Source organism: Cryptomeria japonica, chromosome 1, assembly GCF_030272615.1.
Source record: "Cryptomeria japonica chromosome 1, Sugi_1.0, whole genome shotgun sequence".
In the NCBI taxonomy this organism is placed as follows: Eukaryota; Viridiplantae; Streptophyta; class Pinopsida; order Cupressales; family Cupressaceae; genus Cryptomeria; species Cryptomeria japonica.
The window spans coordinates 273,722,349-273,749,006 of record NC_081405.1 but is presented as its reverse complement, the minus strand read 5'-3'; the positions used below and the strand labels follow the sequence as shown (position 1 = coordinate 273,749,006).

At 31.5% G+C, this 26,658-nt stretch overlaps 2 protein-coding genes across 2 annotated transcripts; one reads left to right on the top strand and one right to left on the bottom strand.

The window, feature by feature from the left end:
- Window positions 1-713: 713 nt before the first annotated feature.
- Window positions 714-1,649, top strand: LOC131857316 (MYB-like transcription factor EOBII). Its single transcript, XM_059209639.1, has 2 exons — window positions 714-991; window positions 1,112-1,649. Exons 1-2 carry the CDS (start codon window positions 714-716, stop codon window positions 1,647-1,649), a joined length of 816 nt encoding a protein of 271 aa, XP_059065622.1.
- A 23,482-nt stretch (window positions 1,650-25,131) lies between these two features.
- Window positions 25,132-26,065, bottom strand: LOC131050233 (MYB-like transcription factor EOBII). The gene is made up of 2 exons (XM_057984418.2): window positions 25,788-26,065; window positions 25,132-25,672 (listed from the first exon to the last, which is right to left on the bottom strand). Exons 1-2 carry the CDS (start codon window positions 26,063-26,065, stop codon window positions 25,132-25,134), a joined length of 819 nt encoding a protein of 272 aa, XP_057840401.2.
- Window positions 26,066-26,658: the final 593 nt, after the last annotated feature.

Below are 26,658 nucleotides of genomic sequence, written 5' to 3'. Positions count from 1 at the left end.
ATAAGGTCAAGGTGTACAAGAAATGAAAGGTCGCCAAAGCAAGCCAAAAATGTACGACGCGACACAAACAATTAAAAAAGCCTAGATTTTCTAGATTATTCCAGATTTAGATTTGCCATCACTTTCTTCCCATTAAACAAGGGTTTCTGGATTGCAATGTCAGAAACGTGTATGTTTCTTATTTGTCCTGCGAATGTGGTGTTATTACCGGCACTGGATTGTACTTAGAAATAGGAAATCAACAATGTACAAGAAGATTTCTTATCTCGCTGTTTGGCGGGATTCCCGAGCTTGAATGTATCTACGTGCCCTTCACTCAAAGGGCATGCCCACTCAAAGAGGGGAAGAATATTTTAAGCGGTGATTGTGGCCCAGACAGTCGGCCTTTCAAGATTGTGTTTGATTGCAGTACGCTCCGGATTTACTCATCCATAGGGAAATGTTATATCATTAAACTATCTTTTCAGTTTAAAAGTAAATAGTTTGTAAATTGTTTGTTAATTGAACACATAAAATGAATTTAATCCACTAAGGCTGTCCAGCTACAAATAGGAGATGATCGGCGTTCATAGAACAAGTAAAAGCATTGCATTTAGAAGAGATTATCAATGGTTTATCCGCTCTATACTATCTGTCCACATTAACAAAAAACAAGCATAGAGAAATAGAATTTCTCTCTCAGATTTTGCATATAATCTGCTCTGTTGTCAGCGATGGGCAGCGATGCATGGAGGATGGGTATTGTGGAGGAAGAAGAGGAGATTAGAAAAGGCCCCTGGACATTAGAAGAAGATACCAAGTTAATTTCCTGTGTAAGAAAGTATGGTGCGGCTCGTTGGAGTTCACTTGCCAAGATGGCAGGTTTGAAGAGAGACGGAAAGAGTTGCAGGATGAGATGGCTCAACTATCTGCGCCCAGATCTTAAGCATGGCACCATTACTCCCGAAGAAGATCGCTTAATCATTGAATTGCATAATAAATGGGGAAACAAGTAATGCCATTTTCAGTTGCTATCTCACTTATTGTATGTCTTATTCTATTTCTGGCTGTCAAATAATTTTAGAAAGTTTGGCATTACTCGTGCTGTTTTGTGTTTACATTATTTTTGCAGGTGGTCTCGCATTGCGGAGAATATACCAGGAAGAACAGATAACGAGATTAAAAATCATTGGAGAAGCCATATCAAGAAAATGTCTCCAGAGCTAATTCGGAGTTGTACCTGGCCACCAAATTCCGAAACTCCACCACAAATAATGGAAGAAAGAGAGACTAATGAGGCTTCTAGCAGCAAAAGCTTCGAGGATCAGCAAATGGCCGCAATGAAGGAATGCTATTCAGAATCTAATGCCCGCACGTCATTTGACCAGTTGAGATGTGATACTTGTGAGATTCATGATGCTCATCGAGAGTTATTCACTTCTGAAGAAATACAGCAAGAGTTCATCAAGAAATCGTCTGATATGGACCCTTTCAGCGGCATGGTAGCTGACGAATATTCAGCAACTATGGTCCAGCATAGCCCAATCTGCCGCTGTTCTTCTGTTACAGAGTCTCCAGTGAATGTCATGTCAGACGGTGAAGAGTTCTCGTGGGATTATAACTACATCGCCTTGTGGAATTTAGATGATGTCCCAAGTATGCATAAGTAAAGTTTGAGAAACAGTGTACATCAATTTATATATATTCGGTGAATGCAAGCTCTAAGAGTTTCGATTGTATGGAAGTTACGATTGTATTGAATGCTTTTGTTGTAGATTGGATGATACTATCACATGCTAAAAAAGTGTTATCCAGTTACATAGAGGATAGCTTTGTTTCAGAAATCATATTTAATCAATTAGAAGCTTCTAACGGTGAAAAATGGTTCATTTTGTGTTCATTATTATTTAGAGGTTTGATATGTTATGATTATAATTATTGTATTGGAAAATGATGGTAGTAAAATATCTTAAATTTCATGTAATCTTTAATTTTTAATTTATCTATTTTTATCTTGTTTTTTACAATATGTTTAAAATTTGAAATAATTTCATTTTGTAAGTGGAGATATGCTAATAAAATTTCTAAATTTAAATTTGGATTAAGTTGACTCCTTTCAGCTAGTCATTAGAAGCTCATTTGAGCACAACAATGTAATCTTGTGTGCTACCATATTGTATTCAAGGGAAAACCTTGACTTGCTTTAATCCATCTATATGCACTCATTTTACTTTATCACTGAAGGAGCACACTAGAGGATAAATGTTCTATCATAAAATTACATCAACATTATACCATCATCACATGTTATATATTTGTCTTTTATCATATATATCAAACCATTGAATCCGCAACAAGGGTTTACTAAATGAACATCCATCATCTACAAAATCTCAAAATAATGATTAGTTTTATGTGAAAGGTTGAAATCCATTAGCAAAGTTTATATTTATAAGCATGATAATTGTTTTCTTATATGTTGAAATAAAATAAAATAATAGGTAAGGAGTTTATTGGTGAATTATAGTTAGTTTTGTGGAGATAATAAAAAAAAGAACAAATACAAAATTTGTTGGTACATGATTCATCTATATTACTCCAGTATATAGATACATTGGCAAATAAATGACTAACATCTATTATAATGAATATTCCTTGAGCTTAGACCTAAGTATTATAGTTATTTATTTGTTTAAATTTAAGCATTCTTACAATCAATATCAACCCCATCTCATAAAATTTATAGTTTATTGATCACATGTATGATAATTTATTTACCCTAGATCAATGCCACCCTTAATTCTAGGTCTTTATAATGATCTCATAAGTTTTAAGGTTGTGAAGTTTTGACCATTAATAGTGTCTTTTAATCAAAGTGTAGATTGTGTAATTATTTACATATATTCCTCTAAGAGGAAGAATTGGATTGGTTTCCTTTGTCACCAACCCACATTTTAAGTACTAAAAATTAAAGTATTTGCTTGATATTTTTCATTGATAGCTTTTAAAAAATCATGGCAAAAAAACCTCTATATTGTGCCTTAGGATCCAATAAAGATGGTAAAAATATACTTAGGATCATGGGGCTTCAAGTTCGTTGGAATGTTGATATGAATATAAGAGATAAAGTTAATTATTTGTTGATGGGCTATGTTGTAGGTACGTTATTTTCAAGATAGTAATGTAATGTCTAAGATAGTTCAAGTGATCTCTTAGAGACATGAAGAAATGTTGTAGTCCTCAATATAAATTTTAAAAAATATATATTTTGTACTTTATAATTCTTATAAGTGGAATAGTTAAAGTTCACTATAGAAAACACTTGTTTGGCTTGGAAACCATTTCTTTAGTAGAAGGTCCATCAAATACCATGGTGAGAAAAAGTATTTTGAAACTATGTGTTCACTCTTTTGAGAGATGCACATTGAATAAACTCTTACAAAATATGGAATACATTAGTTTTTGTAAAAAAAATTTATAAATGAAACATCCTTTGTTCTTCCATTTTTCATGGACAGAAATGGAGAAGTAAAATTTAGTACATCCAAACAACTTTTATGGTGTTGATTTGAAATTTAATTATTCTTTCAATGCATCAAAAGATTAGTTCTAGTATTTTTGTGAGGCTATTCATGTTGAGAGTATAGTTGCCATAATTATTTTTTCTTCAAACTTTTAGTTATATCTTATTGAAACTAGTTTGGTATACAAACCCTTAACATTGAGGGATGGTTACTAATATTAATTAATATATTAATTATCAAGTTCTTCTATGTTGTAAAAGTTACTCTTACAAATTAATTTCTCATGATTATGCTATCTTCAACCCCCAAAGGACTCCCCTATCTCAATTTCAAAAGCTTACTCTTATTCCCTTAGTTCTTTCAGGATCAATTAACAAAGAACCCCTAGTTTGGCTAGCTCCCTACACCCTTCTTCATTATGGTGTTTCCCTCCCACTCCTAAATGAATATTCTAATATAAAGAAACCTCAAATTGGTCCATATTTCCCAACAAAGTTATCCTTGGTCTATCCCATGTATTTATTTGTAGGAGAAAAGTGGATAATGTTTTTGAATCCTATAACCTTCTAAATAACCTTTTAAGTAGAATATGGCTTGATTACACATGGCTAAGTAAAATATTCACCTCCTTAAAGACCTAGGTAAAAAACCCATAGGAGTTGCTAGATGAGTTCATCAATGAGGATATTGGGCTGGGAAAAAGAATGTGACATCCGATTTTGATAAATGGGAGAGGATAGATAAGCAAGTAAAGAACATAAAATATTTAGGTAGGCTCTATAGAATAATGGAAGCTTCTAGAAGATGAATTCTGCAACTTTAAGGATAATCAATCAATGTTACTAAAGAATATTAAATATATATTTATGTATTTTGAGGCCTCTATCAAGAACACTACCACTGTGACTCAAGCATTTTAATGTGAATTATTAAAGAGAATAGAAAAATTAAAGCTACAAGAATGTATTCTTTGGCCTTATTATATATTTCAACACTTTGAACTAAAAACAAAGAGCCACTCAGAGGATACCTCCCAATATTTTCCTCCTATGCTTACTATTGATGGGTCAAGCATCTCTTCAAGGAAGGTAGCATTTGAATAAACAATAAAAAATTCTCAAAAAGGAGTGGAAAGCCATAAAAGGCCTCAAATTATTATATAAATTGTACTTTCTCTATTGTTCCTTGTTAGGTCTTTTATATATTTTATTCGTTTTAGTTAGTTGTTTCCTCTATTTTCTAGTTTTCTTTTATTTTCTTATCTCACAACTTCTCAGACTCATTTCTCTTTCCTTGATGGGTGTTTTGTAATGGGATTGGGCCCTACCATGTGCTAATCTAATCTAAACAAGAATATATAAATTTAAATATGGTAAAGGAATTAATATTTAAATTTAGATGGATTTCAAGAGTAAAGTAAGAGATATTATTTATAACTAGATTATTCACTTTGAACATTTCAATGTTAGTAATAATCAAACTTTATAAAATAATAATATAAATACACAATATTCAATTTCCTTAATCATGGTACTTTAGATTATTATTATGTTAATTCACAAGGGCATACATGTTCTAAGATGGATGTAGAGATGACACATATTAATGACATATTTCCCTAGATATACACCATTGAATCTATTTGAAATAAAATAATCCTCTACAATAGTTATTATATTTTAGTTTATGTTATTAGTTGCTATTTATAATTTATAAAAAGTGAGGTTCTTATAAGAATCACGTTGTAACATAATGTATGTAGTAGAAAATTATTCTATTTTAATATTGTGTAAAAGTAACTACATGTGTATTAGGATTTCTTTATGTTTTTTAAAATGATGTATTGGTAGAAACTATAGAATGTATCATATTAAGCTTAAAAGTTGAGCCCAAATAATTAATATAACTTTTACATAAATTTCTTGTATTGTTCCTTACCCAAAAAATTAATAAACTATCACAAATATATTATCACATTGATTGAATAATGCAATTATTATAACATATATTCAAAATAAAAAATCAAAGTTTCTTTTGTTTGGTTTATTATAAAACATATAGAAAAATTAATAGATTGGAAGTCCTTGCCAAGCTGGATTCTAGAGCTTTTAGCTGGGTGATGGAAGATAAAGATCAGAGGTTTTGGGTTGTGACCAATAATTTAGCCAAAACGATTGATAAGTTTTAAGGAATGGAGGACTAACTAAAGGGACTTTATGATAAGATTAATGAAAAGGAGGATAGGAAAGAGACACGAAGAAGGCTATTCAGGTGCTAAAAAATAGCTAGGTATCCCTTAAAAGGAAAATGGAGAAAGTGATGTCTTATAATAATGAAATGTTCAAATAAAATTTTATAGATATTTAAGCCATTTAGGAAGAAATCAATAAGAGGTAGGAAAGAAAGAAGCAACATTTGGACTCTACCCCTACTAGAAATTGAATTCCAGTAAGAAAAATAAATCAAAATGATTATCCAATGTGAGGATACTATCTAACGCAATAAGATAATTATATAGTTTGTATTCTTGCATCATACTTGGAATTGTTAAAAACTAAAGAAATGCACTCAATTACCATATATACTATTACTCTTTGATTTATAAGTATTTTTATTTATAGAAAAATCAAATGCCAACATAAACCACTTGTAAGGTCTAATTTCTAGTAGACTAACACTAAAATAGAAATCCATGAAATTCATAGAAAAATTGACGACATATAATCATATTGAAAGCATCCAATTCATATCATAGGCTCACTAAAATTAACTTTTGTAGATAAAATAATTTCTAGATAGATACTTCTCTTCAAATGTAATGATAAAATGGTTTATCCATAAATACATGGAATTTTGAATGTATATCATATAGTATGTTGCCACCACATGTCAATACATGTACACATGACCAACATATTCAAGAAACCATAGCCCAATGTATGTTAATTTTTTTTACTATTGAGTAGGATAGTTCACATAAATGTATAATAGTTTTACTATTGTGCATCTCATGTATAAGTATAGAACTAATAAGGCTAGCTAGAGCTAGTAACTTTAAACAATTACCGATTTTCAATGAATTGTAACAATCCAATATGATATCTTAAGTATGCATAAGGTATAAAAATTTCAGCTAGAACACATTAAATAATATATAACTAATTACACTTAGATAAGTGAGCAACTAATTTATATATTATTTTGGCTAGAACCTTTATAATCATGAATGGAAATTTGAAACTTATGAAAAGAAAAAAAAAACCCTTGGAAAGGTTACAAGATGCACCTATTTTATAAAATTCTTCAACTCCACCTATGAAATAAAGGCTACAATATGATTTGATTCAATTAAATTGGGAGGGGCCTAAAACATTACATAATTGTTAAATAAACGAATAAGCGAGAAAAAATATGGGAGTCACAAGGAGTGAGAATTCAAAACCCAAGTGCCAACTACCAAAAAGGAACAAAACCTAGTGGACACCCAAAACTAGACATAACCAACCTCAAATAGTAGACTTGACTATGGATAAATAGAGCAAAAATACAAAACACCCACCCCCATTGAAGGCATGAAATGATGGCCTACTTGGTGGTGAACTTCTCAATCTTCTTGTCTTGGATCATAGCCTTCACATTATCATAGAAGGAGAGGCTTACGTTTGATCCTTTACCATATGAAATAGTGAGGGACTTTGGATATTGAGGTGCTAAAAAATAGCTAGGTATCCCTTAAAAGGAAATTCGAGGATGTGATGGCTTAGAATAATAAAATGTTCAAATAGAATTTGATAATATTTAAGCCATTTAGGAAGAAATCAATAAGAGGTAGGAAAGAAACAACCAACATTTGGATTCTCCCACTACTAGTGGTTTAGAGGCATTGATATCTAGGGTGAAAGAGACTCCAAAATCCCTCACTATTTCATATGGTAAAGGATAAAACACAAGCCTCTCCTTCTCTGATAATGTGAAGGCTATGATCCAAGACAAGAAGATTGAAAAGTTCACCACCAAGTAGGCCATCAGTTCATGCCTTCAATGGGGGTGGGCGTTTTGGATTTTGACTCTATTTATCCATAGTCAAGTCTAGTATTTTATGTTTGTTGTGTCTAGTTTTGGGTTTCCATTCCTTTTTCGTAGTTGTTACTTGGGTTTTTAATTCTCACTCCTTGTGAGTCCCATATTTTTTCCGGCTTATTTGTTTATGTAACAATTATGTAATGTTTTAGGCCCCTCCCGATTTAATTGAATCAAATCATATTGTAGCCTTTCTTTCATAGGTGGAGTTGAAATATTTTATATAATAGGTGCATCTTGTAATCTTTCCAAGGGTTTTTTTTTCTTTTCATAAGTTTAAACTTCCATTCATGATTATAAAGGTTCTATCCAAAATCATCTATAAATTAGGTGCTCACTTATCTAAGTGTAATTAGTTATATAATATTTAATGTGTTCTAGTTGAAAGTTTTATACCTTGTGACTACTTACTCAAGTTATAATATTGTATTGTTACAATTCATTTAAAATCAGTAATTGTTTAAAGTTACTAGCTCTAGTTTTGCCTTATTAGTTCTATCCTTATACAAGCGATGCAAAATAGTAAAAATATTATATATTTATGTGAACTATCCTACTCAATAGTATAAAAATTTAACATACATTGTGCTATGGTTTCTTGAATATGTTGTCCATGTGCACATGTATTGACATGTGGTGGCAACATACTATATGATATACTGATTCACAATTCTATGTATTTATGGATAAACCATTTTATCATAATATTTGAAGAGAAGTATCTATCTAGGAATTATTTTATCTACATAAGTTAATTTTAGTGAGTCAATGATATCAATTGGATGCTTTCCATATGATTATGTGTCATCAAATTTTTTATGAATTTCATGGATTTTCATTTTAGTGCTAGTCCACTAGAAATTAGACCTTACAAGTGGTTTATGGTGGCATTTAATTTTTCCACAAATAAAAATACTTATAAATCAAAGAGGAACAATATATATGGTAATTTAGTGCATTTATTGAGTTTTTAACAATTCCAAGTATGATGCAAGAATAAAGCTATGTAATTCTCTTATTTTGTTAGATAGTATCCTCATAGTGGATAATCATTTTGATTTATTTTTCTTATTGGAATTCAATATATAGTGATATTTTTAGTCAGTCCCAAATATTTATTTGTATTTTAGGATTATTTATATGACTCAACAATAGATTGTACAAATAGAGTTTTTTGAAATCATTATAAATTATATATTGTATTCTTAAACAAGAAAAGGTGATTGATAAAAAAAATGGTATACAATTATTGGTAGATAACTAATGAGTGACAAAATATCTTAAATCATGATACACCATTAAACATCATCACTAGTATTGTAGAGGACTACTAATAAAAATTAAATCTAGCATACAAATAATTTGATAAAAATAACTAATAAGAGGAAAAACATATATGTAGGTCATTATAGGTACTTATAGAAATGAAAGGCTTGATATTAAAAAATAGTAATCAATATTATTTATATTGGGAAAGCTCTCAGAAATACATGATAGGGAAATCAACTATATACATCCATGCACAAAGATTTATTTGAAGAATCATTTAATAGCAGTATAGGTATGTAGTGTTTCAAATTGCATCTTGTGGATTTCTGATACTTATGCATTGTATTCAATGCATTTATGAAAAAAATCATGGTCAGGATTTCGTAATCTTGACTTCATTAATTGAAAATAGGAAGTGTTAGTAGCCTATGGTTTAAAATTGGGATGCATTTATGTAGAAAGGAGTGTGTCATGCAAACATCTTGAAAAAATCTAAGATTAAAATGAGCATACTCCATATAAAATATTTTTTTATGCATGTCACCTCACATAAGTGCATCTAAAATGACTAATCCATCCCATTCCAACTGAAAAAACTTATGTTTCTCGTTTATTTTTTTATGTCTAGTCATTCTTAATTGTTGATCTCTATCTCTTTGATAGGAAAAATTTGTCAGTTTTTATCCACACTCTTGTAACAACCAAGAATTCTCTCAATCTACAATCACATTTATTGTATCAAGAGAGAAGCCATAGCTATGTAACACTCTTTTGATTTTCTTTCATCTCATGCATTGATCTTATATTTATCTAGTTGTCTTCATATTTTATCTATTATCCTTTGATCTCTTGTAATAGGCCTTTTCCTCCATTGCAGAGCTTGATTCTATTTTGCATATATTCAATATTTTATTTGGAAGTCCATAGTGGTAGAGATATCAAAATGGAGGTTTGACTAAGGAAAACCCCTACACAACCCTAATAATTTTCTCATCTAAGTGTGTGTAGTTGGAAAATTTATTTGAGGAGTGGAAGGACACATTCTACCATCTTTATGGAACCTTTTTGGGATTTTGACTGTACATATGATAGCGTAGTTCATAGACATCCACATGACATGTTGGCAACCAAGGCTGAGACCTTGTTCATTTGTAGCTAATTCTTCATGTTGTAAGATTTCCCTTTCTATACTTGAAATATTTTTATCTCATTGTACATTCTAGTTATTAAATATTTTTAGTTAATGTTAGTAATTTAGTATATTTTAATGTTCTTTCTAACATCATCTTTGTTATCTCATTTGAGTTCTAGTTTAGATATAGTTGAGGGCATTTCATTACTCAATTCCTTATCATCTTGAGCATAGAAAATCCCCTTCTCTACATTTTGCTGGACTTGATGTGAATATCTTATGTTGGATCTCTTCATTTAAAGTCTTAATTCATTCAATAAGGCATTCTTGGAGGATTAATTTGATATTTTGGAAGATATCCTAGAAGATTTCCTATAGGAAGCTCCTTCTACTCATAATTTTGTTAAACAAAACCTACATTCAAATTTTTATTCCTTGAAGATAAAAAGTGAAGGTATCATTTACACTACAATAATAATTTTTTCTCATTTCTAATGTTAAATGAGGATAGTTCCTATAGATAATCATCCTCTTATCTATTGATGAACCTTTTCTAGTAAAACCTAGGAATGTAGCCTATGTAACAAGCAAGTAAACAAAAATATGATGTCATATAGAAATTTGGATTAGCATTTACTAATATTAGTTGCACATGAAGAGAACCATTAAAAATAGATTGCTAATTTTTGTATTCCTTTCCTATGAGAATTGTGTCGATAAATGAAAGAATTCATTGGTAAACATATATAGTATTGAGAAGACCTACAATCCTACTTAAAAGAGTTACTTGATCCTTTGCATCTTCTTGCAATATGCTCCTATGGATCACTTTAGCTAACTTCTTCAATAGCTTTCCTTTTTATATAACATGTTATTATTTATGTATTCTGTTGGATCAATGCATTTATCATAGTATTGGTTTCCCATGATGATGTTGTAATGTAATATTCATTGTACATATTGGAATCCTAAAAAGTCTTTCTATAGTGTAAGGTGAATTGTCTCGCACAATCTCTACTAAGGGACACAATATCCTCTTATAGTTTACATTACAACTATTTTAATAAGCCATCACCAATTTTTGGGATTGAAGAGCTATTAAGAATGCAACTACTTGAAGTAATCATAGTCTTGCTAATGATGTAGCCGAAGGAGTCTGGTTCTTCTCATCTTTCATGTCCAAATGTCTTATGTTTATGTTCAAAATATCAATATCCATAGGCACAGTCTTTGTTTGGCCACTACTTCTGAGACTAATACTTCTTTTGATAAATCTTCAAGTTCTTTTTTTCTATATCATAATATCTTCTACAAAGAAACAAATTTAGTGAAAGGAAACAACCATGAATTCAATCATTAGTTAGTTGAAATTAATATTTGTCTATCATGATATTAAAAAAGTATATTAATTCACAATCATAATGATTAACCACATAATCTTAAAAAAATAACCTCAGTCTGGACTAGGGATCAAGGCTAGCATGTTAAACTTTATGTTTAAGCTTTGAAAAATGGACCTCTAACCCTAATCCTTGAGGCTTGAAAATACCATATAAGCTACTGAGATTGAGGATTGGGAATCCGTTGGGTATTTTCAATTTGTATTCAAACACAAAACAATCTACTCCGAGCTCACAAAGTTTGAAAGAATTATTGATTTATTAAAGGTGTTGCATGATTGATGATAGGGATAGCTAAGTTAAACTTCTTCAAACTTTAAAGAACTCTAGAAAGTGAACGCTTGATGCTTGGTCCTATTAATGAGAATTTTCTTTGGTTTTTATTTTGGGATCAAGAATCAAGGGTTCAAGTTTCAAGTTACGCGAACTTTTGGGTACAACAAAATGGATATCACCAACACCTAATGCACACAAGGTTAAAGTATAATCCCCTTTTAGGGATCAAGGAATGAGGATTTTGATTAACTTGTTCTAATCTAACAATGAAAATCTTGAAGTTTTATTTTTTTGAAGGGATATTGTTTTTGATGTCTCTAAGTCCTAATTATGTTATTGCAACCCTAGGTATATGATTTGAAGATCATATTCCTTAACATTTATATTAAACTAAAAGGAATTTTAAAGAAAGCCCTAAGTTTATCCTACAAAGTGGGCCAAGGAATGCAAAGTTTCAAAGGTCTTAATTAGCTAAAAAAAGAAGATCAAATAACTATTACTTCATCCTGAGGGATTACTAACGTGATACCATAAACAGGTTTGGTGAAAACAAGGAAAAAAGAAAAGAAAAAGGAAAGAACACAGAGTCACCAAAACCCTCAACGAAATACTAAAGCATCACACAAAATAAAGAACATGAAATTACGAACCTAAAAAACCTAACAACTAACATTTATCATCGATAGAGGGTAGTCTCTAGCTAGGGCATAGGAATCCAATGGCGGGGAATCAAGGACACGAGATTTACTACTAAAAATTGCTTGTGACACTCTAGATGGCGAGGAATAAGTTTGTCCTCATGCCTTTATACAAGAAAACTGCCTATGTAAGAATCCTAACAACCATATTCAATGCACCCAAGATTGAAGATTTGGAGTTCAAAAGGTAGGTAAAAACAACAAACAACAAAGGTAGAAAATATTAGATATTGAAGTTCTAATGTTCACTCATTACCAAGTGGACATCAAACACCCAATCCTCGATGTTGCAAAGTAATGAACTAGGGTCATTGATCAAGCTTGTGATGTTCACTTCACATGTGAACATTGAAGGTCAATGCTCAAAAAGAAAAAAAATTCAAAAAAAAGGAAACAAGGCAAATATTGAGGATCAGAGATCCACTATTCCAAAGATGGAAAGGGAACAATGAAGGCTGAAGCTTGAATGTTGAAATACTAAAAGGAAGAAAATAAGGGAAAAAAGAAAGAAAACACCAAGGTACAAAATTCTTTGGGGAACTAAATACAAGAAGGGGTCCCTACTTTTCTATGTGGTAAAGAGGAGCATGAGTGTGAGACATAATAAACAACAATAATAATGCCATTATAATAATTGTCTATAATTCTAGTAATGGTATTATTGAGTACCATACTAATCATTAATTAAGATGAGTTACAAAGATGCCAAAATGCTATTGACTAATGCTCATGAATATTATTAATCTATGAAAAATAATTATTTTTGTGAATGATAATGATGAAGATAGTATCAAATAATGCACGTTTATTAGTAGCTAACATATAACAATGAAAATTCTTAAATTCTCTACAACATTATTGTCGTGTATCTATGAAGTGTGTACCTGTTATACCTGCAGCTGCAACACAAAACACTCAATAAATCATTATAAGCAGTGGTTAGAAAATTAGTCAACGAAAGATAAAACCATAGCTAATCGATCTATTGCCTCCTAGTAAATGCGAGTATGAATTTTTCTCTCAGATCTGGTTATGCAAATTCTAGTGACTTGACTACACTTAAATGGAGGATTTAAATAGTGAAGATGCATGATCTAGATGAGACAATGATTTAAGCTATATGATTCTATGATATTGTTATGAAATAAACTAAGATTTAAGCTAAAATTGAACATGATAACATTGCTAAAATGATAAACTAGAAGCTAGATACCTATAGTAACAATGCATAAGATGAATAATGAGATGAATCAATCGAGGGTCCTTTGAAATCCAAAATGGGGTCTATTTATAGGACTGCAAAAGGCTAGGGATGAGGTGGTAGGAATCAATGGTCAAGATTGATTTGAAGATATCAATGGTTAAATTGGAGGAGGTTGGCAAAGAAGTTGGATTAAAGGGGACAATGTCATCTCCATGGTGACAAGTGTCAAGAAGCTTCTAGAAGAGGTTGGATGAAAGAGAACACTTAGTGACAAGTGTCACAAAGCTTTTCTCATGAGAGGGCAAAGTGTTCAAGGAAAGGGGACATGGTAGTTAGGCAAACCCGGGGTTAGATGGAATGGGTTAGGTTAGGTGGTTAGAAGTTAGGAGAATTTGAATTTAGAAATTCAAATAATAGGAAAAGGTTAATTAATTTCGTTAGAAGTTAAGGAGAATTTGAATTTAGAATTTCAAATAATAGGAAAAGGCTAATTAATTTGGTTAGAAGTTAAGGAGAGTTTGAATTTAGAACTATTGAAATGAACCTATTAAATAAATCCTTAGATTTATTAATAAGTAGATGAAAGGGAGGAATTTAATCAAATTGCTGATGAATTCAATTAAATTAGGAAGGGGGATTAATTATATAAATGCTTATTTAATTAATTATCTTCAGACCATTTTTAGGTGTATACAATTATTAATACTTGATATGTAATAACAAAACTTCCCAACACATGTCTCGACAATATAATTATATTTACAAGAAAAATAATGATAAATATATATATAAAGAAATAACAAAACTAATATGAATAGTTATAACAAGAAAAATAAAAAACATATTCATTTGATGTTTTTTAGTCAAGTACCAATTATGTTCATAGATCACAAATAATGACAATAGTGCTTAGTGTTATGAAATCAAATATCTTTAATCATCAACCATAATATAACAATCATATTCCTTTAACAACAAGGTTTTTTCTTTTCTACAATTATAAAAAATGTCTTCAAATTGAATTATGAATATATTTACATTTGAAGCAAAAACAACAATAATAATCTATGTTATGTGACAAACTTCACTACTATTCACTAATGACAATTGGAAATCATGTTTTGATTTAATATGACAATATTGTTTGCATAAAATTTGAGTCATTCTTTAAGACCATTCCATCTCCAAATTGCTAAGGATAGTAATCCAATTGCTAAAAAAATTCACAAACTAGAAGAATAAAGGTAGAAAAGACTATGAATGATTTGGAGAATGAGAAAATTTTTGATGTGTGAATCACTATAATTCAATGAACTAATTGCATAGCATAGTATGTTAGTATAATGTATTACATTGTTAGTAAATGCATTACATTAATTAGGGTAGACAGTTAGAGAGGTAGTTTATGACGGTTAAACTATTTAACTGCTTCCTGTCGTCTCCAGCAGTTTATAAAATGAATATCAAATGTAATATTTTTACATGGGAATAAAGGAATATTTTATGTATTAAATAAAAACTGGTATCAGAGCGGTCTCCCTTAGTGCCTATGAATATGAAATGAGCATTTGAAGTTGTGCATATGTTTATGTGCCTGTGAAAATGGTGTGAGAGAATATCGAACAATCTTTGTGCCTATGCTGTGACAAACCAAGCAATCTTTGTGTATGTAAATTGATTGTAGTTATTTCTTTCTTTAATCTGCAAGGGTAAGTTAGGTCTTAGAAACATATATTACAATTTTAGTGAAGTAATTATAGAAAAATAAAAGGGATATTTCGTTATGGAGATTGTGGTTGATACGCTAGATAAATATTCTGGTTTTAACTTTCATACTTAGAAAATAAAAATTCAGATGCAATTAATGAATAAAAATTTATGGGGAATAGTGAATGGAAAAGAAGAGAAACCTACAGATGCATCTAAATTATTAGAGTGGGATAACAAAGATGATAAGCCAAAGCTATTATTGATCTTGTTCTTTCTGATTCAGAATTACATCATATAGATTTGGATAGATCATCAACAAATATTTGGAATAATCTCAATAAATTATTTGGAGCAAAGGCATTAAAAGAAAAATTCTCTTTTAAAACTTCAATTGTTTATGTTCAAAATGGAATATGGAGTCAAAATGTCAAGTCATATAAGTAGTTTGAGATCTCTTATCCGACAATTAGAAAAAGTTAAGGCTCCAGTAAGTGATGAAGATGGTAAGGCTATCTTGTTAAACAACTTGCCTACAAAATACAATAATATTATTTTTACACTCGGCCAAATAACCTCCCAAAGTTTAGAAGATATGATTTCAGCTCTTTTAGTAGAAGAAAAGAGAATAGATGCAAAATATTTAGAAGGTGTTTCTCTACTAGAAAATGCATCATATGTTCTAAATATTTAGAAGGTTCTAGAGATGTTCTTAAAGGAAAGTTCAAAGATAAAATCAATGAAGAAAACATTTCTTATGTTGAGGATGGGGATTCATCAAATGTTCAAGTTATTATTAATGATTCTCTTAGTGATTTTGGAGACATGCTATAAGTCTTCACTTTATTGGAGGCTAGTGGCATAGGAGGATGGAGGATTTCCATCATCTCAAGCTAGCTTGTCATTTTGAGATGGTGTTTTGCTTGACAAGCATTTTTGGTTTTTTGGTTTCTTGTTTATTCCTTGTTGTTGCTGGCATATTTGAAGATACATGTATTCCGAAGTTTTATTTTGGAGACAGGTAGGGGGTTTGGTGTAAAGCTCAATATGGATGGTTGTCCTATAGTACTTGAGGTTGTGTTCAAGAATTATATCTTTCTGAGGGTTATCAGGCAACTTGATGAAGCCATGTGGCTGGAGGGCTCCAGTTTGGATTGTTGTTGAATAATTTGGGATATCAGATAGAGGCTACACCTTTCTGAGGGTTACAAGACATCTTGATGGAGCTAAACTTGATTCATAATTTCTTTCTTCAAAGAAATTTTTTACAAAATGTGATTTTATATATTCAGTAATCAGCAAGTTTTATTATGTAAGGCTTAACGGGGGGTTTATGGGTAAATGTTTATAAGAACAATGTAATAGTGGGGATTGTTAGTATATTGTATGACATTGTTAGTAAATATATTACATTGATTAGGGTAGATAGTTAGAGAGGTAGTTTTTGCACGGTTAAACTATTTAACTGCTTTTTGTCATCTCCACCACTTTATAAAATGCATACAAATGTAATATTTTTACATGGGAATAAAGAATTTTTTTTATATTTAATAACATAATAATGTATCTAGTATAATAAATGGGCCAGTGGTTCCCAACAATTGAGCTCTACATATATCTTTTTGCCTCAAATCTATTGAGGACAGGCTTGTGCAATGAGTTCTTCCAAAAATTGAAGTATAAATTGTGAATAATCCAATTCTAAGTTATAATGGTGAGTGTATCTATCTTAATGTTAAATTTTATTGCAGCATTATCTTTGTAATATATTTTTCATTCAATGAGTGTATTTATTGCATTGAAATATTATTCTAATTATGTTCAACAACAAGAAAAAACGAAGACTAAAAAGTAAAGCAAGTTAGCCCTAGCTAGTTTACCATAGGCAACACATATTGGACATTATCTTTACTCAATTGAATCTATATGTTATTCCATTGCTGACGCAGTTTAATTCTTGGAGTTACTAAAACAAAACTATAAAAAGTGGAAAAAGATTAAAATCTTAATATCCATTATCAATATGAATTATCTTTGAGAAAAAGTAAGCATATTACACAATTAAACACCATATATATTCTCTATCAATATGCAAGATACTAGTTGATTGGATGCAAAAACAGAACATTGCATTAGATAGGAAATCATTATCAAAGATAGGATACTTAATTAACTATAAACTATTGAGCTACATTAATTTAAAATTGATGAAGACTTGTTTAATCATTTGCATGGTGTGAGAAGCACAAGGATTTGTGTAAAATCCAACGTTAGATGGGGGAAAATGATCTAATTTTTTTTTTAAGAGTAAGTAAATGCAATTTGCAAGTGTAAAGTGAAATTTTACAACCCTTCTCAACATCCCCACCACGTGTACCCAAAACATGGGTGTCTCCCTATAAATAGGTAGAGCTCTACGGGGCATTGTTCAAAATGTCTAAAAAAGGAAGTAGAAAATAACTTAAGTCGTGTGTGTGACGGATGACAAAGGATAGAAGAACTGAAAGAGATGTCTAGTAGCCAACAGCTCAAGAAGAAGCCAACATCCACATGTTTCCTCTTATTTGCCAACATCCTCCACATCCCCAACATCCTTCTACTTTAGATTACAAATCTATGCATGTCTGTCTTATCTAATATCGCAACTCCAAAGTACTTTTCTAAGAAAACCCTTTGATTGATTTTCAATTGCATCTTCTTATAATGCCCATGAGAACTAAACCAATTACAACTTCTATGTAATCATTTATCAAGATTATTTTACTTAACGACTACTTAGTTCATTTCAAACAACATATGTTATAGAACAATATTCTATTTTAAATTGCTTGATATGTAATTAATTTTATTATAATACATTAAAAGTTATTTCAAATAATACAATTATAATGCAAAACAAGTTCATTGATGAAAAAAGTTTCATTAGACTGCCTTTTTGTCAAATGTTTTTTATGAAGTGGGAAAGGACTCCAATCTGTTACAATCATAATAAAAAACTCTCTAAAATAAAAAAAAATTCAAGGCATCGAGAGAAAGCCTAAAAAACATAGTCTAACTGAGTTTATATAACAACAAATTAAGCATTACAGTTTTAGAAAAGAGTAGGCAAAATTAGGAAATATCGACAACCAAAGGAAAATAATAGAAAGAATCAGGAAATATAGTCCCAACTATCCAGCAGATCGTTCAGCAAGCGATTCTCATCTCATAAATAAAAAATAATAGTAAATTTTAATGTTAAAGAAAATAATGGAAAAGCCATCCTGCCGATACAGATGCCAATACGCTGTACAATTGATTTAGTTGAAGAGATAGCAACGGACGAAACAGATGAAATATATTGATTTGGACCTCTCAATAAAAGAGGAATAATTGCACCATCAAGGACAGGCACATAAAGGAAGAAATGTCGCAGAAGTTAGCCAAATATCTATGCGACCACACACCATAAGAAAAATTATATCTTCCTTCAGAAAATTACATGTGTCATTATTTTCTTTGCGTCAGGACTCGATAAGATATAAAAAGAGTATGATTCTACTTTGCCAGCGAATGTTATGTTGGTACTTTTGAAAATACAAAAATAAAAAAATCAGAATGTGCAACCAGAATTTTTATTGTGGCTAGCTGTTGCCCAACAATCCTATTCTACCGTATATATTACGTGCCTTAAGATAAATCGAGGGAGGATTTTTAATAGTTTTGTTGTCGCTCATAGAGTCAAGAGTTCCCGATTGTGATCGAGTGCACTGCTATCTAGATTTGCCCACCTTCACAGAGATCTTATACCGCTTGGGCTATTCGTCCAGCCTAAAAGTAAATGTTAACAGTCGATGTATTTTTTTTGGGCTATTCGTCCAGCCTAAAAGTAAATGTTAGCAGTCGATGTATTTTTTTTTGTTAATTTAGTAGGATAAAATTGACCCTGTCTCATATCTTCAAAGCGCTTCTAGATACATTAAAATCATTTGATGAGGACTACCAATAATGCTTCTCTACTATGTATTTAACTGTCCACTTGGCAAAAACAAACTCTGATAAATAGAACTTATCTATCAGGACCCTGTGTTGTTAGCAATGGGCAGCACCACTTGGTGAATGACTGTAGTTGAGGAGGAGGACGAAAGCTTAGGAAAGGTCGCTGGACATTGGAGGAAGATGCCAGGTTAATTTGCTATGTAAAAATGCATGCTGCAGCTCGTTGGATTCACTTGCAAAGATAGCAGGTTTGAATAGAAATGGCAATAGTTTCAGGATGAGTTGGGTTAATTATCTCCACCCTGATGTTAAGCATGGCATCTTCACTTCCGAGGAACATCGCTTAGTCATCGAATCGCACAAGAAATGGGGGAACAATAAATGCTACTTTCAGTTACCATTTAGTTTATGTATGTGTCATACCATTTCTCAATTTCTCAATGTAAAATAGTATTAAAAAGTTTGGCATCATAAATGTTGTGTGTTGTTTTCTCTTTATGCAGGTGGTCTTTGCTTGCGAAGAAAATACCAGGAAGATCAAATAACGAGATATAAAATCATTGGAGAACCCATATCAAGAAAATTTCTGCAGAGCTAATCGGTGTTTGTCGTTGGCCTCCATCTTTCAAAAGGAAAGCACAGATAAAGGCAGTACGAGAAAACATTGAGCCTTCTAGAAGGAGAAAAACCAGGAATCAGCAAATGGCTGCAATTAAGGAACGTTACAAAGAATTTAGCGCACCCAATAATATAAACAAGGTGAGCTGTCATGTTCATGAGTTTCATGAGGGTTACCAAGCGTCCCTAACTTGGCAAGAAATACACTAAAATCTCATAAAGGAACCATCAAATATGAGTACACTTTGTGGCATGATAGCAGATCCATTTTCAGCAAGTATGATCCAACATAGCCCAACCTCTTCAATACATGTCTTATCTGACAGTGAAGAGTTGTTATGAGATTTTAATTCCATCGACTTATGAAATCTAGATGATGATTTCAAAAAAATGCTTTGGTCACGTTCATGAAATTGTATGCATTCATTTGTATATTTTCGACGAATCCAACCTGAGATCTTTTCTCTTGTATTCAATTTACCATTTTTGTTAGCTGAAGTGGATTAGATAATTAGTTCACATGCTTATGCTTAAAGTGTAATTTACTTTGTATAGGGGAAAAGTTATTGATAAATCATAATTGTTCAATTGTAAGCTTGTAATGGTGTAAAGTGCTTATTTTTGGCCTCATTTTAATTTTGATTGTTCGATCTATAAATTGTTTAGCAGGTCTAATGTTAAACTTTAATGAGAATAATAGTACTGTTCTATCAGTGAACGTTTAATTATAAGTTCATGTTGTTTTATTTCACATGTTTCTTTCTATTTAAATAATATACTCTTCAGCACTATTTAAATAATATACTCTTCAGCAATCAAATATTCAATAGTAATTAATTTATTCTTATCAAAGAATGATAAATATGTTGAGTTTTTTGTAGTTCTGAAGGTGTGGATTGTGGAAGTTGCTAAAGTGCAGCTCAAGTTGAATGTTCAGCAAGATAATTTTTTCTATTTTGTAAATAGAATGTTTCCTAGAGTTGTGAGGTTAACACCAAGAGTGGTTTTATGTGTGAGATAGTCTAAGTTATGTGAGACAAGTTTCCTTTGTCTTGCACCATGTAAGGAAAGTTCTAGTTTGCATCTTGTAAGGAATGTTTATCTTAGGCCATGTCATGTGAGGAAAGCTTCTCTTGTCTTGCATGTTGATGTTTGATCAAGAGGGCTATATATGTAAGATCGTTGTAGCAACTAGGATGAGATCCTTAAAGGAAAGTTTTCTCTTGAAGCTGAATAGAAGATTCAACATTTGTAGGTTTTTCCCCACATTGGGGTTTCCTAGGTATATCGGTGTTATCTATGTTAATGTGATTGGATTGTTATTTTTGCTTTTGTTATTCTTATTCTTAATTAACCCAATGTATTAATTGTTACAAATTAGATAGGTAACATTGTTCTTCTTTCTTTTTTGTGATATTTGTTGAGCAATTAATCTGTTGTTGGGTTATATAAATTAACATGGTATCAGAGTTATAAACTTTGAATATGAAGCCATGTATTTGTATCACAGATTTATTTAGTATTTAGTTTTCAATTCCTTCACTGTATCTCCGAGGCACATTTGATTTAGTAAAACAGAGTGAATCTCGAGTGGTTCACTGATGCAGATTGGGAAAATAGTACAGTTGATAGGAAGAGCACTTCAAGGTGTTATTTCAGTTTGGGACTGGGACCTATCTCTTGGTACAAAAAGAAATAGCTGTCAGTTGCACTGAGTTCTACAGAGGCCAAGAATATGGCAGCTAGTATGGCTACATGTGATGATATATGGATTCAAAAACTTCTAGTAGGGCTCTTTAATCAAGAGCTAGATCCATCAGTCAAGTTACAATACATTCCTATGAATGTACAGACAACAGACATCCTGACAAAGGCCTTGATGAAGAGCAAGTTTCTATTCTTCAGGGATAAGCTAGGTGTTGTGCAGAACACCTTCCTCACTAAGAAGGAGTTTTGAGTCTTTTTTAGTTCGGAAGGTATGGATTGTGAAATTTGCTTAAATGTAGCTTGAGTTGAATGTTCAACTAGAGAAAGTTTTATATTCTCTAAATAGAATGTTTCCTAGAGTTGTGAGGTTAACACCAAGAGTAGTTTTATGTTTGAGATAGTCTAAATTATGTGAGACAATTTTCCTTTTTCTTGCACCATGTAAGGAAAGTTCTAGTTTGTATCTTGTAAGGAATGTTTCTCTTAGGTTGTGTCATGTGAGGAAAGGTTTTGCTGTCTTGAATGTTGATGTCTCATCAAGAGGGCTATATATGTAAGATCATTGTAGCAACTAGGATGTGATCCTTGAAGGAAAGTTTTCTCTTGAAGCTGAATAGAAGATTCAACATTTGCAAGTTTTTTCCCACATTGGGGTTTCTTAGGTATATTGGTGTTATCTATGTTATTGTGATTGGCTTGTTATGTTTTCTTTTGCTATTGTTATTGTTAATTAACCTAGTGTATTAATTGTTACAAAACAGATAGGAAAACATTATTCTTGTTTCTTTTTTGTGATGTTTGTTGAGCAATTAATCTATTGTTGGGTTATAGAAATTAGCAAAATAGTTGTTTTCTTTCTATTGACCAACATATTTTACCATTGAAATAACATTTAATAATTGTCAGCATTTTTACAAAGTACAAGTTGCTAATCTAGATATATCTATAATTTGAAAATAAATTGAATGTGACTATATGTTAGTCAAGTAATAAAGGTGGTGGGTCCATTTCATGTACTTAGTACAAGAATGTTTATATTTATATGTTTATAGTAGTATTTCAATGTAGGCTACGTGTTCACTTGTGATTGCCAATGGAAAAAAAAAAATTGAAGCTGAATGCCATTATAGATGCTTCTCATTTTTTCCCTTTGAGATCAGTGTGGTAATTAAATATATTAAAAGACATGTGGTAGCATGTGGGTATTTCTAATTATTAATAAGATTTGAGTCAGACATATTTTTATATTTCTACCAATACAACCTCAAATAAAGAGATGTAGTGTGGTTTGTAGTGGTGGATGTGATGTGGTTTTTGGTGGTGGATTTGGTGAACCTTAGTTGAATACTTGAAGGAAGTGTCAATTTTTTATAGAGATTCTTAGAAAAGTGAAATCAATCAACATACTCATTTCCTATTTGAAGTGAAAGAGAAATAAACAAGATTGTGCATAGCTTTATCTAATAAATTAAATCCATTGTCATTTATATTTTAATTATCAATGAGAAATATTAATATTGAGACAAAATTTATAAGTTTTAGTTGAATATACTCCCAAAAAATTATAGTTGAAGCATTAGATAAATGAGGGTTTTGTGTCGCTAGAGGAATAACGTGACATGAAAGTTGCATGGGTAAGTGGAGTATTTAATGCAGAGACAAAAGTGTGAGATAGTAATCAGATATGATTGAAGAAGATAATTGAAGAGAAGATGAAGTGTAAGAAGTTTGTCTACTAAGCTTAATTTGAACTGTATATAAATTTCATGCATGTGTAAGATGTAACTTTGGCAATTCATTTTTGTTTCTTCTCTTGTGCAATGAACCTCCTTTTTTATTTTGGTAGTGAGCCTTGTAGTGAGAACAAGTTGTAATATTATGTAACTAGTTATATTATATTGAGAGTTAACCTTCTATGTAGTTTTTACATAATGGGTTTTCACAAAAAAGAATACGACATTCTCTTGTGTGTGTTGATGTGAATGATATCTTTGTTATGTTGTTCATTAAATCACTCATTTTATCTGATTGAAGTAAATATGCAAAGTTGTAATAATCATTTTAAGATATTAAGGGAAAATTGATTCACCCCCCCTCTCCCTTCCCTCCCACGACCCCTCTTAGTATTCCATCTATTCAATAGGAAGTGTTGTCAAGACACCACTAGCACTCTCCCCATTTGCACATGCTTTCAACATTGAACCAATGGTGGCATTTGTATCCACCAATTTTATGCTAATGTAGATTTCACACCATCTACTTGATATCTTTGGAACCAAAATTGGCCCACTTCACCTTATGTTTTCTTTTCTAAGGCCTCTCATTTTCTCAATTCTATCACAGTTTGGATGCTATAGCTTCCATTTTTCTTGGGTGGGCAATAGGATTCTTTCAAACAACTTTCTTAGTTCTTCTCTACAACTTAAAATGTATAAAATTAAATACATTAATTTTTAAATCCATCAATTCGACATGAATTTTTTATGGCATATCATTCTTTTAGGAGATTAGTATAATATATCTAGCAAATTATGATATTTAGCATGGATTCATTGTGGAAATTTTGTATTGCATATGTACAAATAAAAATTATGCTATCTTCTTCAAATTATTTTGTGGATCATTATTTTTTTCTTTAAACTAAAGCTATGATTTGTTATAACTATTAATTGTACATTCAAGTGCATGCTAATAATTTTTTACTTCAAGTGTCTCACTTATAGGTACTAATTGAATATTGGGTTAATGCCCATTGTGTTGTTGGTAGAGTTTGTCCAAGTCTCCATGTTCTTCTTAAGTCTACGTCCCTCTTAATGGGTGCTAATTGATGTAGTATATCTGGCAAAAGCCTATTCTTTGATGCTCGAACTCTCTATGATGTGTAGGAGTAAATATTGAGTGGCTATTGAGATGTGCTACTAGTTGGTTTGATTCTAGGAAACTCACTTGATTAGCTCTTATGATCTTGCCTAGTTGTGCAAATGAAGAAGAAAATAATAAGATGAAAAATGATATGGATGGGTATGACCCTGTGATGGACACTTCAAACATTGCTACTGTATGGATTAAACTAGATGACCAAGTTCCCTATCCTTGTCCCTTTACTACTACTCTCACCACTTAGGAACATTGTTTAATGATTCTATACTTGAAACTCTTGTTTCATCTAGACTCTAAGAGTGTGATTGTTTCCATCCACCCTTTTTTTAATATGTATAACACTATTTAATAAATAATAATTTAGACACTCATTCATTAAAAAATAATTATACAATTTAACCAAAATAATCACAAAATGAATATAAAAATGAAAATCTATATGAATAATAAGATTAAATTTAAATGTTTCTCTTTCATGTATGTACGAATCATTACATTAGAAACCACTTAATAAAAATCAGAGCTATCCTCTATCTAAAAAGTAAACCATATTTTTAGGATGCAAGAGCATTGTCCAGTATACTTAAAATATAACTTGTATAACTTCAATTGAACTGAAACCCTTGGTGCTTGCATTGACATTTTATTTAGAACATGTTGTACACAATTTCATTGAACTTTACTTATGCATACTCGGGACATCATGATCTAAATTCCATAAGGCGATGTAGTTATAATCCCACGAGAACTCTTCACTGTCTGACAAGACAGTCATTGGAGAATCTGTCACAGAAGAAGAAGAGCGGATTGCATTATGTTGGACAATACTTGCTGCATAAGTTTCAGCTACCGTTCCGCTTACCGTACCCATATCAGATGATTTGTCGATGAACTCTTTGTTTATTTCTTCACAAGTGAAGAAGTCTCGATAACCATCATGTAACTCAGAAGCATCACAGCTCAACTGGTTTAGAGTCTTGGCTGCATCAGATTCCGCATAATATTCCTTCATTGTGGCCATTTGGGGATCCTCGAAGCCTTTGCTGCTAGAAGGCTCATTATCTTCTCTTACTGCTTCCATTTGCGCTTTATTTTCTGAAGTTGGCGGCCAGTTACAACTCCGAATTAGCTCTGGAGACATTTTCTTGATATGGCTTCTCCAATGGTTTTTTATCTCGTTATCTGTTCTTCCAGGTATATTCTCGGCAATCCGAGACCACCTGAAAACATAAGTAAACAACACACAACACAAGTAATGAAACCTTTTAAAATTAGTTTAGTCAGAAATCGAATAATACATAAAATAATAGAGATAGTAACTGAAAATGGCATTACTTGTTTCCCCATTTATTATGCAATTCAATGATTAAGCTCTCTTCCTGGGGGGTAATGGTGCCATGCTTAAGATCTGGGCGCAGATAATTGAGCCATCTCATCCTGCAACTCTTCCCATCTCTCTTCAAACCTGCAAGTTTGGCAAGTGAACTCCAACGAGCTGCACCATTCTGTCTTACACAGGAAATTAACTTGCTATCTTCCTCTAATGTCCAGGGGCCTTTCCTTATCTCTTCTCCCTTCTCCACAACACTCATCTTCCAAGCAGCGCTGCCCATTGCTAACAGCAGAGGACTCTGGTAATATGAAAAATGTAAAGGACAAACTATATTTTTCTATGCCTGGTTTTGTCAAGACGGACACATAGTATAGAGCATACAAGCATTGATGACCTGTTCTAAATCATATGCTTTCACTTGTTCACGTGAAAATAGGCAATCTTGCCCTATTTATATGAACTTGACAAAATTAGTGCACTAAATTCAGCTTAGATTTTAAATTAAAAGAATAACTATTAACAATTAAGCTTCAAACTGAAAAGATAGTCTAAGAATATAAATTTTCTGCAAGGACAGTCTAATAATATATAATTTCTGTAAGAACAAGTATATCGCTACCGTACTGCAATCAAATACAATCTGGAAATACTCACTTTCTGGGCCGAAATCCACACCTTGTGGGTCACAATTGACGTATAAAATAAATCTTCCCCTCATTGAGTGAAGGGCACGTATACATATATATTCTAGCACGGGAATCCAGGGCAACAGCGAGAGAACGTAAAAATCTTCTTGCACACTGTGAATTTTCCATTTTTAAAGTACAACTAAATGGCCGTAACAACACCACATTTGATTGACAAATAAGAAAC